Source organism: Nycticebus coucang, chromosome 14 (genome assembly GCF_027406575.1).
Source record: "Nycticebus coucang isolate mNycCou1 chromosome 14, mNycCou1.pri, whole genome shotgun sequence".
Classification (NCBI taxonomy): Eukaryota; Metazoa; Chordata; class Mammalia; order Primates; family Lorisidae; genus Nycticebus; species Nycticebus coucang.
This window is the reverse complement of record NC_069793.1, coordinates 61,133,419-61,151,687: the sequence shown is the minus strand read 5'-3', so window position 1 is coordinate 61,151,687 and position 18,269 is coordinate 61,133,419. Positions and strand designations below refer to the sequence as shown.

At 37.3% G+C, this 18,269-nt stretch overlaps 1 protein-coding gene and 2 pseudogenes across 2 annotated transcripts; 2 read left to right on the top strand and 1 right to left on the bottom strand.

The window, feature by feature from the left end:
* Nucleotides 1-1,577: 1,577 nt before the first annotated feature.
* Nucleotides 1,578-2,594, top strand: LOC128564442 (olfactory receptor 502-like). The gene has a single exon (XM_053559918.1). It carries the CDS (start codon nucleotides 1,578-1,580, stop codon nucleotides 2,592-2,594), a length of 1,017 nt encoding a protein of 338 aa, XP_053415893.1.
* Nucleotides 2,595-5,891: 3,297 nt separating this feature from the next.
* LOC128565732 (TAR DNA-binding protein 43-like) lies at nucleotides 5,892-8,569 on the top strand (annotated as a pseudogene). The gene is made up of 2 exons (XR_008374322.1): nucleotides 5,892-6,848; nucleotides 7,729-8,569. The product of XR_008374322.1 is annotated as a TAR DNA-binding protein 43-like (transcript).
* Nucleotides 8,570-11,036: 2,467 nt separating this feature from the next.
* On the bottom strand, nucleotides 11,037-11,456 carry LOC128564441 (fatty acid-binding protein, heart-like; annotated as a pseudogene).
* Between the last annotated feature and the right edge of the window lie 6,813 nt (nucleotides 11,457-18,269).

The window sequence follows — 18,269 nt, the reverse complement described above, 5'->3', positions numbered from 1 at the left end:
CATGGCATTAGGAAAGTTGAGAACCACTGACTTAGAAACAAAAAATAAATTGATCATTTGAGAACTGACAGAATCTAGGAAAGATTAGTTGTTTTTGTGTGTGAATTGAACTTCTCAGTATCCACTATAGAAAATAATGATGCTGAATGGTGCCTTTGAATTCACATTTGAACCTCTAAAGTCTTTAGGGATTTTTCTCCCCAAAGGAAAACAAAAATAATATATAGCTACATAACCACTGTGACTTTGATTTGTTACTGAAAGATGAATGAGTTCTCACTCCAAAAGGTAAGACATTGGCTTTTGTTAATGAATCCGATGTGTTGGTTTTCATTTACCATTTAAGAACACTTTATATCTGTACTCACAAGCCACAGTGCAGAAACAGGGTAGATGTAATCAAACAATCAGCTAGTGAGAAACTTTGGCTGAATTGCTCTTTTTCACCATCAGTTTCACATGAAAAGAAGGCATAATCCAAGTTACTAGAATTCCAAATCTACCTAAAGACAGAAATTCAGATGACCTTTCAACACTATTCAAGCTAGGCACTCTGCCATGCTAATAAATTCACTAGCTTTGAGACACTTTGGGCACTTAGAGATATTATAAAGATTTGGAGTAAAGATTTAAAAATGTAATGATGATGTAAATTTTTGCCCAAAGGCTTACTTTGTTTATGGATCCAAATGCTTTTAGCCTGAAAGCAATAGCATGTTAGACAGAGCATGGGACATAAACTCAGAAAGCTTAGAGATGAGGGTCAACCTGGCTACTAGCTAGATGGTCCTTCTTCAATTTTTAGGCTATACTTTACTCAGCTATACATTGTGTTGAAAATAATATTTCATTCCACAAAACCCCAATTAGAAAATATTATTACAGTAAGAAGTTGTTTGATTTGTTTAAACAAATGTATTTTAATTATGTACTGAATGTTAATCATGTTTTTGCATAATGATTAATGTCAAACTACCTGAAAAATAAAACAATAATATATTTAACTATAAACATTATTTGTTGCATAGTTACTATAGGAATAAGCAGCCAGACTTCCTAGGGTTTATATTCTGACTTCACTTCTTGCTTTGTAACCTTGTACAAGTTACTTAACCTCTTCTACACTCAGTTTATGCTGCTACAAAATAATGATGAAACTAATATTATTTTATGGAAAATGAGACAGACGATGTATAAAAATTCTTAGCCCTATGCTTATCATTTAATAAACATGTAATGTTAGCTATTACTCAAGCCTTTATTTAAACTCTATATGCATTTTTTTATAGACTTGTAACCTTTTTTTCTTATCCTTACCTGTCTTTTTGGAAACAATATAACAAAAAAAGGACATTATTTGAAGGAAACTTTTCTGGTGTACATAGTAAAAATAATTTTCAAAGTACAAGTAGACTCATTGTTTAGTGTAAAAATAAACTGGTGTTTGAATAACTTTATAATGATTCCCCATGTATACTAATAAAAATGCAACCATCAAATTTATAACTGGTTTAATGTACTGTTCTCATCATAGGCTCACTCTGGCCTATGATAAAGAAAAGAAGATACACCGTCTCATGGAGTCCCTGGTGGATGGGAACTTCACTGCTGTGACAGAGTTCATTTTATTGGGCTTAACTGATGATCCCATCCTGCGAGTCATCCTCTTCGTGATCATCCTATGCATCTACCTGGTGACCATATCTGGCAACCTCAGCACAATCATTCTAATCAGAATCTCCTCTCAGCTCCATCACCCTATGTATTTTTTTCTGAGCCACTTGGCTTTTGCTGACATGGGCTGTTCATCTTCTGTCACACCTAATATGCTCATAAACTTCCTGGTGGATAGAAATGCAATCTCCTACCATGGATGCGCAATCCAGCATGGTTCAGCTAATTTCTTCGGGACAGCTGAATGCTTCCTTCTGGCTGCCATGGCATATGATCGCTTTGTGGCAATCTGCAACCCTCTGCTTTATTCAACCAAAATGTCCACACAAGTCTGTGTCCAGTTACTTGTAGTGGCTTATATAGGTGGTTTTCTTAATGCTTCTTTCTTTACCTTTTCCTTCTTTTCTTTATCCTTCTGTGGCCCAAATCAAGTCAATCATTTTTTCTGTGATTTTGCTCCTTTAATTGAGCTCTCCTGTTTTGATAACAGTGTCCCTGCAGTTCTTCCCTCATTTTCCTCAGGCTCCATCATCGTGGTCACTGTGTCTGTCATAGCCGTCTCCTACATCTACATCCTCACCACCATCCTGAAGATGCGCTCCAGGGAGGGCCGCCACAAGGCCTTCTCCACCTGTACCTCCCACCTCACTGCAGTCACTCTCTACTATGGAACTATTACCTTCATTTACGTGATGCCCAAGTCCAACTACTCAACCGACCAGAACAAGGTGATGTCTGTGTTCTACATGGTGGTGATCCCCATGCTGAACCCCTTCATCTACAGTCTCAGGAACAAGGAGATTAAGGGAGCCCTAAAGAGAAAGTTTAGTAAAAAAAATATGCTCTTAGTGACACCTTTTATTTTGCAGAATTTGCTACAATGTCTCATTAATATTAATAAAATGGTAAAAGGAAATTGAATTTCTATGGGCAAAATATATCTGGTCATGCATCATTACCCAGTGTGGACCTTTTTAGTAAATGTAGGGGGTAGATTTTCAGATCAAATAGTAAATCAGTGGCCTATAGTAGGAATGGAATAAAATTAAATTTAAAATTAGGAACACATTGTTTCACATGAAACTGTATACCAATTGCTTAAAATCCTTTCAGATTTTATTCATATTTTTCCTAAAAGTTGTTCTCTATCATAAGTTAAGGTTATTATACATCTAAACCCTTAGCCAGTAGTATCCATCATATGGTCTCGGAGCTGCATGCAGATTATCTGAGGACTGTTTTGCTTATCTGTGGTGTCAGATATCACAAAAAGTTTGCAAGGGCTTTTCTTTTGCTCCATCAGTATTTAAGGTAGGCCCAAGACACCTCTTGGGTGTCTTTTTTTCTTTCAGAGAAGAAAAAAGGTTGGGCACCCCTACAATTGTTTCCATTTTCAAAATCCTCTTATCCTGAGATAAGCCTGGTAATCCTAGTTATGTCTGAGTATATTCTGAAAGGAAATGACAAAGTGGAACCAGATAATAAAATTGTTGGAGACATACTGTTGCAGAAAGGCTACCTACTGGAAATGAGCTTTGTGGACCCATACAATTCTGGCCTCCAGTTTTACGATAGTTAACGCGTCTCTGAAAGAGAGCAGGATCAGTTGTCTCTGACTGTCCTGTTAATTTCTTTGCCAGGTCAAAATAATTGACTTATTTTGGTGGAATGAACAGAATTTCTGAACTCCTTAGGAACTGAGTAAAGCCAAACGAGCAATAATTTCTGGGGTGGTGGTGGCGGTAATCCAATTGCAGAGTGTCCCATGAGAAAGGAGAAAAACCTTTTGGAGTGACTTGTTTGTGGTTCCACTCACATCCTACTCAGGAAGCTCTAGGGGACTTGACTGCCTCTCCCCTAAAGATTGGCCCCTGGAAAGACTTTATCAATCTTTTACAGTGATAACTACCACATTTATTTCCTTTTCCTGTCTTCTCCTTACCTTTTCCTGACAAAATCATGAAAAATTAATCATAAGAAATCCATTTGTTCTTTCATACATTCAAGAACCATATTGAGGGACTCATATTCCAAGCACTGTTCTACGCTTTTGGGGATATAAGTGATAAACAGGCAAGGAGGTCTGCCCTAATGGCATTTATCTTCTAGCATAGGGTTCAGACAATAAAACTAACAAGTTAGTGATACAGACTATTAATAGAGTGACATGGAGAAAGGCAAAGTAGAGCAGCATTTGGAAGCTGACATGCCAGGTGCAGGGAGTGATCACTGCAGGTCTCCCTGGGAACATACCCTGTTTCCCCGAAAATTAGACAGTGTCTTATTTTAAGGTGTGCTCCCAAAGATGTGCTAGGTCTTATTTTCAGGGGATGTCTAATCTTTCCTGTAAGTAGGTCTTATTTTCAGAGGATGTCTTATTTTCGGGGAAACAGGGTAACATCTGAGCAACAACTGCAGAAGGTGAGGACAGTTCACACCAAATATATTGATACCTGTGAATAGCTGTGCAAGTCTAATCTTCCACTCACAGGCATGTAATTTACATTTCTATTCCAACAATGGCAGGCTTGGCCATTTTAATCCATCCCCTAGTGGGCACAACTAAAACAAATGATAAAGTATTAGATATATCTTAAATAGGACTTTAGAGCTTACAGGATAAGGAATTGCCTCACCAGAAAGGGTGAAAACCCAGAGAAGTAGACCTAACCCTCAAAAATGCTTTTGCCAAGGGAGAATTTGACAAGTGAAAAGAAAGTGTTCCCAAACTGTGCTGTGAATTCAGTTTCTTTTAGGTTAATAGGAAGCCTAGGGCATGTTCAGGGAAGAAGTCTGATCGATACACCTCACGTTATTTCCTTGGGATGAAGGGAAACCTAAAGTAACCAACTCCGGCACAGATTAGCAGCCCTGGAGGTCTCGGGATCTCAAGCCTGGATGATGGTTAAGGACAGATGAACTGAACAAGCAAGCAAACAATCGAAGCCTCAATTATTCCTACCAATAATTATTCAAATACAATAACCTCCATACAATGAAAAATAATGACTGTCACAAAAGGAATAAGATACCAAATATGAGAGCCAGTTGAAATACCAGACAGTAGGAACAGAATGATTAAAATTTAAGATATGGAAATTAATAGACAGACCATAATATTATTTTGTTTAAAAATAAGAGATAATTTAAAAATGTATACAATCACAAGAAACAAAAAAGACTAAATACATGCAAGACAACTACATAGAACCTCAAAACTGACAAATTTACTGTGCCAGAAGAGTTACCCACTGGGCATTGTTCTTTGGTGAGCATATCGGATTCCAAGTCACAGACAGAGGTTCCATCTAATCTTGGAAGATTCATAACCCTAATTGGAACCAATATATTTATAATAGTGTCAGGCATAGTTCCTGGGTCCCTGCAAGGCTTATTTCCATTTATAAGAATCACTGCACTCAGGGAAGCCTAACATATAAAACAGAATGTATCTTACTTATATTTTATATTATTTTGTTTATATTTTATTTATTTTATACTGGCATAGGCTATGCATCTTCTGTCATACCTCACATGCTCAAACACTTCCTGGTGTGTAGAAATACACCACCTTGGGTGTGCCATCCAGCTTGGCTCACTGCTTTCTTTGGAACAGCTGAACGCTTCTTCTGGCTGCCATGGCATGTGATTGCTTTGCGGCAACCTGCAACCCTTTGCTTTACTCAACCAAAATGTCCACACAAGTCTGTGTCTAGTTATTTGTAGGGGGCTTACACAGGTGGTTTACTTTATACTTCCCCCTTTACCTTTTCCTTCTTTTCTTTATTCTTCTGTGATCACCTCCTTAAATTGACCTAATTTTCATAGACCAGACATGCACCACAGATATTCAATGGAAATTCCTTCTGTGAACTATCTCTGTATGTTGACTAGTTTGTTACGGTCTATATATAAATATATATTGCATGCGTACCCATATATGTGTGTATGTGTATGGCTTATCATAGTAAACTGCTGAATACAGAGATAAAGAGAAAATTTTGAGGCAGCTAGAGAAAAAAAGTTTCAACCAGGAAAACAAGAGTAAGAATAACTGCTGAATTCTCTCTCTCTGTCTCTCACTCACACACACAAACAGCAGGCAAAGACAGTGGAATAGTTTAAAATTTAAACTGAAGAGAAGGACAAGGAGGAGGACAATGACAAGAATGAAGACCAAAATCATGGGGGAAGGAGGCGGCCCTAGAGCCATTTTGTGGGAATGAAGCGCTGTCTGGGCTGCTTTTGGGTTCCTCACTGCTTCGGTTTCCCTATCGGGCTTCTTAGCAGTGGCCTAGCAGAAAAATAAGAAAAGATGTCTGAATATATTCGGGTAACCGAAGATGAGAATGACGAGCCCATTGAAATACCATCAGAAGATGATGGGACAGTGCTGCTGTCCACACTTACAGCCCAATTTCCAGGGGCATGTGGGCTGCGCTACAGGAATCCAGTATCTCAGTGTATGAGAGGTGTGCGGCTGGTAGAAGGAATTCTGCATGCCTCTGATGCTGGTTGGGGAAATCTGGTTTATGTTGTCAACTATCCCAAAGATAACGAAAGGAAAATGGATGAGACAGATGCTTCCTCAGCAGTGAAAGTGAAAAGAGCAGTCCAGAAAACATCTGATTTAATAGTGCTGGGTCTCCCGTGGAAAACAACAGAACAGGATCTAAAGGAATATTTTAGTACCTTTGGGGAAGTTGTTATGGTGCAGGTTAAGAAAGATATAAAAACTGGTCATTCAAAAGGGTTTGGCTTTGTTCATTTTACGGAATATGAAACCCAGGTGAAAGTAATGTCACAGCGACATATGATAGACAGACGATGGTATGACTGTAAACTTCCTAATTCTAAGCAAAGCCTGGATGAACCTTTGAGAAGCAGGAAGGTATTTGCTGGGCGCTGCACAGAGGACATGACTGATGATGAGTTGCGGTAGTTCTTTTGTCAGTATGGAGAAGTGGTAGATGTCTTCATTCCCAAACCATTCAGGGCTTTTGCCTTTGTTACATTTGCAGATGATCAGGTTGTCCAGTCTCTTTGTGGAGAGGACTTGATCATTAAAGGAGTCAGCATACATATATCCAATGCCGAACCTAAGCACAATAGCAATAGACAGTTAGAAAGAAGTGGAAGATTTGGTGGTAATCCAGGTGGCTTTGGGAATCAGGGTGGATTTGGTAATAGTAGAGGGGGTGGAGCTGGCTTGGGAAACAATCAAGGTAGTAATATGGGTGGTGGGATGAACTTTGGTGCTTTCAGCATTAATCCAGTAATGATGGCTGCAGCTCAGGCAGTGCTGCAGAGCAGTTGGGGTATGATGGGCATGTTAGCCAGTCAGCAGAACCAGTCAGGTCCATCAGAGGCAACATGCAGAGAGAGCCAAATCAGGCCTTTGGTTCTGGAAATAACTCTTACAGTGGTTCTAATTCTGGTGCAGCAATTGGTTGGGGGTCAGCATCAAATGCAGGGTCAGGGAGTGGTTTTAATGGAGGCTTTGGTTCAAGCATGGATTCTAAGTCTTCTGGCTGGGGGATGTGGAATGGTGGGAATTTAAATTTTTCTACGCTTATGGTAAGTATATTGTAAAATACATATGTACTAAGAATTTTCAAAATTGGTTTGTTCAGTGTGGAGTATATTCAGCAGTATTTTTGACATTTTTCTTTAGAAAAAAAGGAAGAGCTAAAGGAATTTTTATAAGTTTTGTTACATGAAGGGTTGAAATATTGAGTGGTTGAAAGCAAACTACTGTTTGCTTAAATGGTAAACCAACACTACAATTGATATCAAACGGTTTCTCCCATAATAATTTATCCCTGGACTCGTGAAGTGAATTCTTTGCATGTTCAAATGGAAACCATTGATTAGAACTACATTCTTTTTTCCTTGTTTTAATTTGAACCCCAACATATGGATTTTTTTCCTTAAGTAAATCTCCTTTTGAGAGATCATGATGTCACAGTGTTTGGTTCTTTTGTTTTTGTTTTTAACACTTGTCTCCCCTCATATACAAAAGTACAATATGAAGTCTTCATTTAATCTCTGCAGTTCATCTCATTTCAAATGTTTATGGAAGAAGCACTTCATTGAAAGTAGTGCTGTAAATATTCTGCCATAGGAATACTTCTGTCTACATGCTTTCTCATTCAAGAATTCGTCATCACGCATCACAGGCTTCGTCTTTGATGGTGGGTGTCCCATTTTTATCCGCTACTTTATTTCATGGAGTCGTATGAACGCTATGAACACAAGGCTGGAACCAGAAGGCTGTTTGAACTTTTGAAACCTTGTGTGGGATTGATGGTGGTGCCGAGGCATGAAAGGCTAGTATGAGCGAGAAAAGGAGAGCGCGTGCAGAGACTTGGTGGTGCATAAGGGATATTTTTTAACTTGGCGAGATGTGTCTCTCGATCCCGTGGCTTTGGTGAGAGTGTGTGCAGAGAGCAATGATAGCAAATAATGTACGAATGTTTTTTGCATTCAAAGGACATCCACATCTGTTGGAAGACTTTAAGTGAGTTTTGTTCTTAGATAACCCATATTAGCTGAATGTGTTAAGTGAAACGATACTTGTATTTCCCTTACCCTTTTGTCAACTGCTGTGAATGCCGTATGGTGTGTGTTCTCTTCTGTTACTGATCTGTAAGTGTGGTAATGTGAACTGAAGCTGATGGGTTGAGAACATGGACTGAGCTTGTGGTGTGCTTTGCAGGAGAACTTGGAAGCAGAGTTCACCAGTGAGCTCAGGTGTCTCAAAGAAGGGTGGAAGTTCTAATGTCTGTTAGCGGCCCATAAGCCTGCTGTTTGCTGCAGTTCCGTGTCCTGTGCTTGGATGCTTTTATAAGAGTTGTCAACGTTGGAAATTCTTAAATAAAACTGATTAAAAAAAAAAGACACCAAAATCACAAGTAAAAAAGGTTAAAAGGAAGTTTTTCACATATGAAAATGTTCAGAAAACTCATCACCAGTAAAACCCATACTAAAATATTAAAGGAAGTTTTTCAGGCTAAACAGAAATTACATTAGGTGGAAATTTGTACATACATTAAGACAAAGAATGATAGAAATGATAAAATATAGGTAAATATGAAAGGTTAATTTTTCTTTCTGTGATACTTTTAAAAGACAATAGACTTTTAAAAGTAAGTGTAATAAAATATATACAATAGGATTTATAACAGAAACACAATTTTTTATATTAGCCTTAACAATCATCTTATGATCAAATAAAAATAAAGGTACATTTACTTTAAGTATGTGTCATACTTAACATTTATAAAACATTTCCAATTATAATTCTTACACAAGCATCGGAGGTCAGGGCTTTTAGTGTGCCTGTTACCAGAATAGTGTCACTTGAACCTGGTAGGTAAATTTTTATCCCTCTTCTTCCCTCTTCTTGGTTTCCAATGTCAATCACACCACGTTATCACCTTGAATACCCAATGTTTTGTTCCCACTTATAAGTGACAAGGTGTAGTATTTGTTTTTCCATTCCTGAAATATTTCACTTAGGTTACTGATCTCCAGTTTCATCCAAGTTGCAGCAATAAACATTTTATTTATATATTATATATATATCATATATATACATATATAACATCTTATATATATAACATTATATATTTGTGTATATATTGTTACAGTCTATATATAAATATATATTGGAGAAAGATATACATGCAAAGTCAATTAAGTTCATGCACTCACCCTAGAAAAAAATGCTACATATCTCATGGCTAAATATCACTATGATCACCTTTGAAGTATTCCCCTTGTCCATAGTGATATACATATTTTTCATATTTTCTTTATCCACTTATCTTTTGATTAGGCACTTAAGTTGATTCCACATCTTTGCAAGTGTGAAGTGTGCTGTCATAAACACTGGAGTGCAGCTATCTTTTTGATAAAATGACTTTTGGCATATAATATACCCACTTTCTTTTGGCATATAATATACCCAGTAGGGTGATAACTGGATCAAATGGCATTATCTACTTTTAGTTCTTTGAGGAAATCTTCATACTAATAGAATTTGTACTAATTTATACTTCCATAAACCATGTATAAGTGTTGTTTTTTCACTCCACCCCTGCCAATATCTATTCTTTTTTGATTTTTCAATCATAGTCATTCTAACAAGGATATCTCACTATGGTTTAAACCTCCATTTCCCTGATGATTAGTGATGTGGAGTAATTTTTCATGTGTGTTAGCTTTTTGTCTCTTTCTCTTGAAAAATTGTCCATGTCTTTTGCCCACTTTTTAATGAGGTAATTTTTTTTTTCTTGCTGATTTGAATTCTTCTAGATACTGGCTGTCGGTCTTCTGTTGGATGTATAGATTGTAAATGTTTTCTCCATTTCTGCAGATTGTTATTTACTCTGATGATTATTTTCTTTGCTGTACAGAAACTTTTTAATTAAGTCCCATTTATTTATTTTTGTTGTTACAGTATTTGTCTTTTGTGTCTTTGTCATAAATCTTTGCCCTGGCAGATGTCTAGAAGAGGTTTTTCTATGTTTTCTTCTAGAAATTTTATGGTTTCAGGTTTTACATTTAAGTTTTTAATCCATCTTGAATTAATTTTTCTATACTGTAAAAGAGAGGAATCCAGTTTAATTCTTCTGCATGTGGCAATCCAATTTTCCCAGTACAATTTTTCGAATAGGGTGACCTTTCCCCAGTGTTTATTTTTATATGCTTTGCCAAAATTGTTTATAGCCGTCTGACTGACTTTATTACTGGATTCTCTATTCTATTCCAATGGTCTATGTGTCTACATTTATACCAACACCATACTGTTTTGGTTACTATCTCCTTATAAAATAATTTGAAGTCTAGTAACGCGATGCCTCCAGATTTGTCCTTTTTTGCTTAAGATTACCTTGGCTATTTAGGCTCTTTTATAACTCCATATGAAATTTAGGATTGATCGTTTCTAGATCCGTAAAAAATGTAATTGGCATTTTGATGGGAATTGCCCTGTATCTATAAATGACTTTGGGGCAGTATTGACATTTTAACTGTGTTCATTCTTCCAATCCGTGAACATGGAATGTGTTTCAATTTGTTTGTTTAGTTGTGATTTCTTTCATCAGTGTTTTATAGTTGTCCTTGTAGAGATTTTTCACCTCTTGGTTAAGTGTATTCCTAGATATTTACTTCTCTTTGCAGCTATTGAAAATAATATTAAGTTCTTTTATTTATTTATTTTTAAGCTGGAACTGGAGCCAGGCTCGTGGCACCTGACTCCAGAAGAATCCCTCAATCAAGATGTATTTATACAAAATGCAGAGATAAAAAAATGAGGCAATGTGGTTCTGAGTCCAGGGTCAGCCAATCAGCATCAGTCAGGGAAGGCATGGGCAAGTCATGCATCTCTCGTAAGTGGGAGTGCAAACTACACTACCATGGGTGAGCATCAGGATAAATTTGCCATCACTTAGCTCCCACACAAGTGTCGTCTATTGCCTGTCCCACTTCTACAGGTGGACAAGTTTGCCTCCATCTAGTATCACACTGGACTTGACCTTCCTGTCATCTGCTCTTGTCTCATAAAACTCCACCTCAAACTTAAAGCTGATCTCCATGTTCTTGAAGGTGCTCTGTGTCTTTAAGATGATAGTGTCCCCATTCTTTTTGATGACTGTGGTTGGCTTGGTCATATTGGCCACCTGCCTGGTAGCAAAACCCATGCCAATTGACTTCATATAGTCATCGAAATTCTTGCTATCCACTAGCTTCCAGGCACCCACGAAGGCGTCCACCATGGTGATGCTGGACTAGGTTGAGAAAGCAGCTACAAGAGGGTAAGCGTGCAAGGACTCCACACTGGCCTGATATTGAGTTCTATTTTTTTTGGTTTTTGGCCGGGGCTGGGTTTGAAAACGTCACCTCTGGCATATGGGACCGGCGCCCTACCCGTTTGAGCCACAGATACCACCCTGATATTGAGTTCTTAATTTGACTCTCAGCTTGACTGTTATTAGTATGTAGAAATATTATTGATTTGTGTACATTAATTTTGTAACGTAAAGACTTCATTTATCAGGTGGCGCCTGTGGCTCAGTCAGTAGGGCGCCGGCCCCATATACCGAGGGTGGCGGGTTCAGGCCCAGCCCCGGCCAAACTGCAACCAAAAAAAAAAAATAGCCGGGCGTTGTGGCGGGCGCCTGTAGTCCCAGCTACTCGGGAGGCTGAGGCAAGAGAATCGCTTGAGCCCAGGAGTTGGAGGTTGCTGTGAGCTGTGTGAGGCCAAGGCCCTCTACCGAGGGCCATAGGGTGAGACTCTTTGTCTCTACAAAAAAAAAAAAAAAAAAAAAAAGACTTCATTTATCTATTTTAGAAGTCTTTTAGAGGAGTCTTCAGGGTTTTCTGGAAGTAATATTATATCATCAGCAAACAGGGATAGTTTGAAATCCTCTTTCCCAATTTAAATATCCTTTATTTCTTTGTCTTTCCTTTTGTTCAGGCTAACATTTCCAGCATATGCTAAATAGAAGTGGTGGCAGTGAGCAACTTGTCTTGTTCTAGTTCTTAGGGGAAATACTTTCAACTTTTCCTCATCCAGTATATTGGCTATGGGTTCTTCGTGTAAGGCTTTTATTAGTTTGAGGCATGTTTCTTCTATGATAGTTTGCTGAGGGTTTTTACCATAATGTGGTACTGGATTTTATTGAATGCCTTTTCTGTATCTATTGAGATGATCATATGGTTCTTGTTTGTAATTCTGTTTATGTGGTGAACCACACTGATTGATTGCATATGTTGGAGCACTTTTGCCTCTCTGGGAAACATTGATTGTGATTGATTATTATTTTGCTGTGCTGTTAGATTCAGTTTGCTAGTATTTTGTTGAGGTTTTTTGTGTCTATGTTCATGAGGAATACTAGTCCACAATTTTATTTTTTCTGTTGTGTCTTTTCCTGGATTTATAGAATGAGTTAGGCAGGATTCCCTCTTTATTGACCATATGGAACAGTTTCAGTAAGATAGGTGTCATTTTTTTCTTTGTAGGTCTGGTCAAATTCAACTATAAATCTATCTGGTTCTGGATTTTTTTCCTTGGGACATTTTTTACTACTGTTTGAATCTCTCTACTCAGTATTGCTCTATGCAGGATTTTCTATTTCTTCTTCTAACCTCTTCTTGAGAGGTTGTGTGACTCCAAAAATACATTCATTTTCTCTTGACTTCCTCGTTGCATCATATTTTTGGATGATATTTTGTATCATTGTAATGGTATCCACCATAAAGACTCCTTTTTCATTTCTGATTGAGCTTATTTGAATCTTTTCTCTTCTTTTTCTGGTTAATTTAGCTGATTGAGCTTATTTGAATCTGTTCTTTTTCTGGTTAATTTAGCTAGTGGTCAACATATTTTGTTTATGTTTTCAAAGAATCAACTTTATTTCATTGATCCTTCCTAAATATATTTTTTATTTGTTTCAATTTAATTTAATTCCACTCATCTTTCTCTTTTTCTTTTTTGTGCTGGCTTTGGGTTTATTTTGTTCTTTTCCTGGGTTTTATTTTTTAGATTATTATTAATGATTTTATTTCTTTTTGACATAGGTGTTTAGTGCTATGAACTTCTCACTTAATATTGCTTTTGCTGCATCAGAGATTTTGGTAGCATGTGTTGCTTTTGTCATTAAACTAAAAAAAAAACCTTTTAATTTCCATTTAAATTTCATCATTAACCCAAGGATAATTCAGCAACATATTGCTTAATTTCCACGTGTTTTTGTAGTTTTGAAAGACTCTTGGAAGTGACTTCTAGTTTTATTCCACTATGGTTTGAGAAGATATATGGTATGATTTTGATTTTTGATAAATTTGCTGTGATTTGTTTTGTGGATTAACATATATCTTTGAAAATGTGACATCTGTTAATGAGAAGAATGTATATGCTACAGTTTGGAGGTAGAATGTTTGTAAATGTCTTGTTAGGTCCATTTGTTCTAGCAGGGGTGTCCAACCTGTGGCCCATAGTCTGCATGCAGATTATTTGAAACCTGTTTTCTTATCTGTAGTATCGGATATCACTAAAATAACACAGGGATCTTTTCTTTGCTCATCAGTTTTTAGTAGTGTTTGTGTATTTAAGGTGTGGCCCAAGACAATTCTTCTCCCAAAGTGTGGCAGGGAAAAAAAAAATAAAAGGTTGTATTCCCCTATAAGTAGAGTCTCACTTAAGTCTAATATTTCTTTGTTGACTTTTTGCCTTAATGATCTATCTCTGACAATGAAGTGTTAACACTGCCTGCTACTGTGATGTTATTGGTTATTTCCTTAAATCTAGTAGTATTTGCTTCATGAATATGGGAGCTCCCTTGTTGGATGCATATATATTTAGGATTGTTATATATTCTAGTGATTCAATCCCTTTATCATTATACATATAATGACCATCTTTGTCTTTTTTTAGTGTTGTTGTTTTAAAGTCTATTTTTTTTTGATGTAAGTATAGCTATTCCTGCTTACTTTTGGTTTTTATTTATATGAAATATTTTTTCCATTCCTTTACCTTGAATCTAATTAGTTTTGGGCTAAATACTATGCTAGATACCGTCATTCCTTTGAAGATTCTCCCTGAGGCAGACCTTTTCCTACTGTACTGATAAGTGTTCCCTTGAGCTTTTTCTTTGGCCCTCTGCTCTGTCCCCTCAAGATACTTTTTCTGAAAATATAGGCCTTCACCATGCTGCCTTGCCTTTCTCTTCTTACTTGCATTCTTCATCTAGACTCAATTACCAGCTAAGTACCTATAGCACAGTGGTTCTGGCGCCAGCCACATACACCAAGGATGGCAGGTTCGATCCCAGATCGGGCCTGCTGAACAACAATGACAACTGTAACAAAAAAATAGCCAGGAGTTGTGTAGGGTTGCCTGCAGTCCCAGCTACTCAGGAGGCTGAGGCAAGAGGAGTGCTTAAGCCCAAGAGTTGGAGGTTGCTGTGAGCTGTGATGCCACATCACTCTACCAAGGGCGATATAGTGAGACTCTGTCTCGAAAAAAAAAGAAAGAAAATAGACTCAATTACATCTTCTTCTTGACATCCTTCATTAAGATGTGAGAATAAGAAAATTTGATGTACATGTAGAGTTTCTTATTCCTAATCCCCTGCTATACATCATCAACAAATTATATGGAGAGTCTAAATACCAGTATCATTTTTCACATATCTAGAAAAAACAATCCTAAATTCCATGTGGAACCAAACAAAAGCCCAGATAACCAAAGCTATCTTAAGTTAAAAGAGTAACTCTGGAGGGATCACATTACTAGACATCAAATTATACTACAAGGCTATAGTACCAAAACAGTATTGTACTGGTATAAAGGTAGAGACACAGACCAACAGAACAGAATAGAGAACCCAGAAATAATATAATAGCTACAGCCAATTGATTGATTTTAAGGTAAAAGCTGTTGAAAAGAATACATTAACAGGACAAAAATATAATGTTAAAGTGAGGAAAAGGGAAGAATCAAGAAGAATTCATTGTTTTTGAGGTAACTAAAGAGTAAATTGGTAAATGTTTTAACACTATAACTAAGAAAATGCCAGGAAGGCTATGTTAACCAGTGTGATGAAAATGTGTCTAACGGTCTATAAAACCAGTGTATGGTGCCCCATGATCGCATTAATGTACATAGCTATGATTTAATTAAAAAAAAAATAAATAAATTGCTGTGCCGTTCATCAAAATAAGAAATAAAGGAGAATAAATGAGTTGGTGGATAAATAAACATTAATATTAGATACCTTGTTCTTGTTCTACCTGTGGGTTATTGTAGTGGACTCTGAAGTCCAAGAGAGAGGTCTAATCCACAATTAATGTTTAGAGTTTATCAGCCAGGAGTATTATCCAGGAGGAAGGTTTAGAGAATATGTGACAACAGCAAAACAAAACAAAAACATGGTGGAGCCTGTGGCTCAAAGGAGTAGGGTGTCGGCCCTATACGTCAGAGGTGGTGGGTTCAAACCCATCCCCGGCCAAAAAACTTCAAAAAAAAAAAAAAAAACCAAATCTGTATTTAAGGGGCTACATTTAAGATTTGATTTTCTCGGAGGGCGGCGCCTGTGGCTCAGTCAGTAAGGCGCCGGCCCCATATGCCGAGGGTGGCGGGTTCAAACCCAGCCCCGGCCAAACTGCAACCAAAAAATAGCCGGGCGTTGTGGCGGGCGCCTGTAGTCCCAGCTGCTCGGGAGGCTGAGGCAAGAGAATCGCTTAAGCCCAGGAGTTGGAGGTTGCTGTGAGCTGTGTGAGGCCACGGCACTCTACCGAGGGCCATAAAGTGAGACTCTGTCTCTACAAAAAAAAAAAAAAAAAAAAAGATTTGATTTTCTCCACATTAACTAGATTGTTAATACCCATGACAAAATTCATGTTTTATTCATCTGTATTCCAGAGCCTTGCCAAATGTTTGGCAGATAATTATAGTTAATAATTTTAACTATCACTAATTGCCTACTGTGTTTCAAGCACTGTCCTAAGTACTTTACATTTATTTGCAAATTTAATCTTTACAATCGCTCTATGCAGTATTTTATAGGTAAGGAAATGGAGGCACAAATCATACAGATAGTAAATAAGCTAGGATTTGAACCTGGACAAAACTGCTCCCAGAGTCTGTAAATGTAAATACTATGCTACACTTCATATGTAATTTAATATGCAGCTATTAAAAAGAAAGAAAAAAGGAAAGCTGAAAAGAAAGAAGGAAAAATGGGAAGAAAGTAAAGAAAAAAAAGAAGGAAGAAAAGCAGGCCAGGAGGAAAGAAGGGGAAAACAATATTAATTGGGTCCATCTTTGATGATCACAAACATCAAAATATAAAATTAGCAGCTTGTGTTTTACAGCATCTCCCAGCCTCCCAAACAAGAAGTCTTTCTCACTGAAATCTGTTTCTACTTGGTTTATCTGAAGTTCCCTCCTCTAATCAGACATGAACAACCGATTCTGTCTACCAGAAAATACAGCTAGTCCTGTCATCCTGAATGCTAATGAATAAACTACCCTGACTCTTATTCTCTGCCTTGCAACATCTATTTTTTCTTTCTGTTTCTATCAGCTCCCATTAGGTGGCAATAAGGACAGGAGACTTTTTAGTGAAAGAGGAGACATTTCTGACACAAGCAATCATCCAACATTGCTTTCAAGTAAGTTATACTGAAAAACATATACTAAAGATTTATTCACAGGAAATGTATCTCCTGTGAATATATCACATGTGGGTTATTACAAAAGTTTTGAGGCACACAAATCTCAAGAAATGTAAAATCTGAGTGGACAGAAACAAATGAAGCCCTCACAGCAACACCAACAGGCAGAACAAGTTGAAACTTGCACAGATGAATCAGAAAGGATGCTGTTGACTATGTTTCTTGGAAGTAAAATAATGAAGTATGACACAGTCTGTCAAGAAACTTTTGTAGTGATCTACACATTAGAGATTTCCTCACAGGAAACAGAGTATATTAAAGATTTACTCACAAAAAAAAAAATCTACATTCAGAGTCTGTGTTTTAATCACTGTTTGGCTGTGAAAATGTTCTCTGTACCTCTTGTTACGGTCCTATTTGCTTTTTTTGAAACCTTTTTACTGTCAAACACTAACATCCAGCTTCTGCTATTAAGAAATCTTGGCCCCTTTCCCCTGTGCTATAAGTAATATTTCTAGAATATATTGAGTGCTTAAAATATTGAGTGTTATTATATTAGCAAGCTGGATCCCTTGATACCACTCTGAGTCTAGAACTGCAAGTGTTAGGATACTTGGGTCTGTCAGCAAATCGGCCCCATAACCTTTAAACTTGTCCTCCAAATGTCTCACATCATCCCACTTAAGTCACTGAATCCCACACACTTGGTTCTCCTTTAATGCTAATAGCATTTCTTTGTACTAGATGCAATAATTTTTTAATCTGTTCAACACTTAATGAACATTTGGATTGATTCCATTTTTTAACAACCATTAGCAAAACTGCTATGAACATTTGTGTACAAGTCTTTGGAGATGTGTTTTCATTCCTTTTGGGTAGTTTCTTAGGAGTATATTTACTGGCTAACATGGTAAATTTATGTTTAACTTTTTAAAACCCCTTCCATTACTGCCAAGTACATTCATTTCTTTTCAATTGTCAGAATACCCAGTGTCTCAATTCAAGAAAAGAAATTGGTTAGCAAACAAAAAGGAAAAACTCTACATACTGACAAGCATCTTCTTTTTTAACTGAGCCTTCAGGCTCCAGAAATGAAGCCCTTTGCTGACAAAACTATGGAGCCTATAAATTACTTCCAGTTATACTAGCTCTTACAAAATGGAGTAAAAAGAGATTCTATGTTGGAATTCAGTGACACCCTCTGGATGTCAATCCCACCCTTTTATGTTCTAAAAGTGTGCTGGGCCAGTGGCAGGTTGGCGTCCATACTGGGCAGTTTAGATGGACCCAGGAAAATCTCTGGGCATAAGCAGGCTTCAACCTGCAGCATCATTCATGGACAGCATGGAGGCAGCCATACTTAAAACCCTTGTGATGGAGGTAATGCGAAGTACCCTTTGACTTCTTAA

What these genes read in the sequence shown, in the direction of transcription:
- LOC128564442 (XM_053559918.1), top strand. Translation starts at nt 1,578, where the DNA reads ATGGAGTCCCTGGTGGATGGGAACTTCACTGCTGTGACAGAGTTCATT.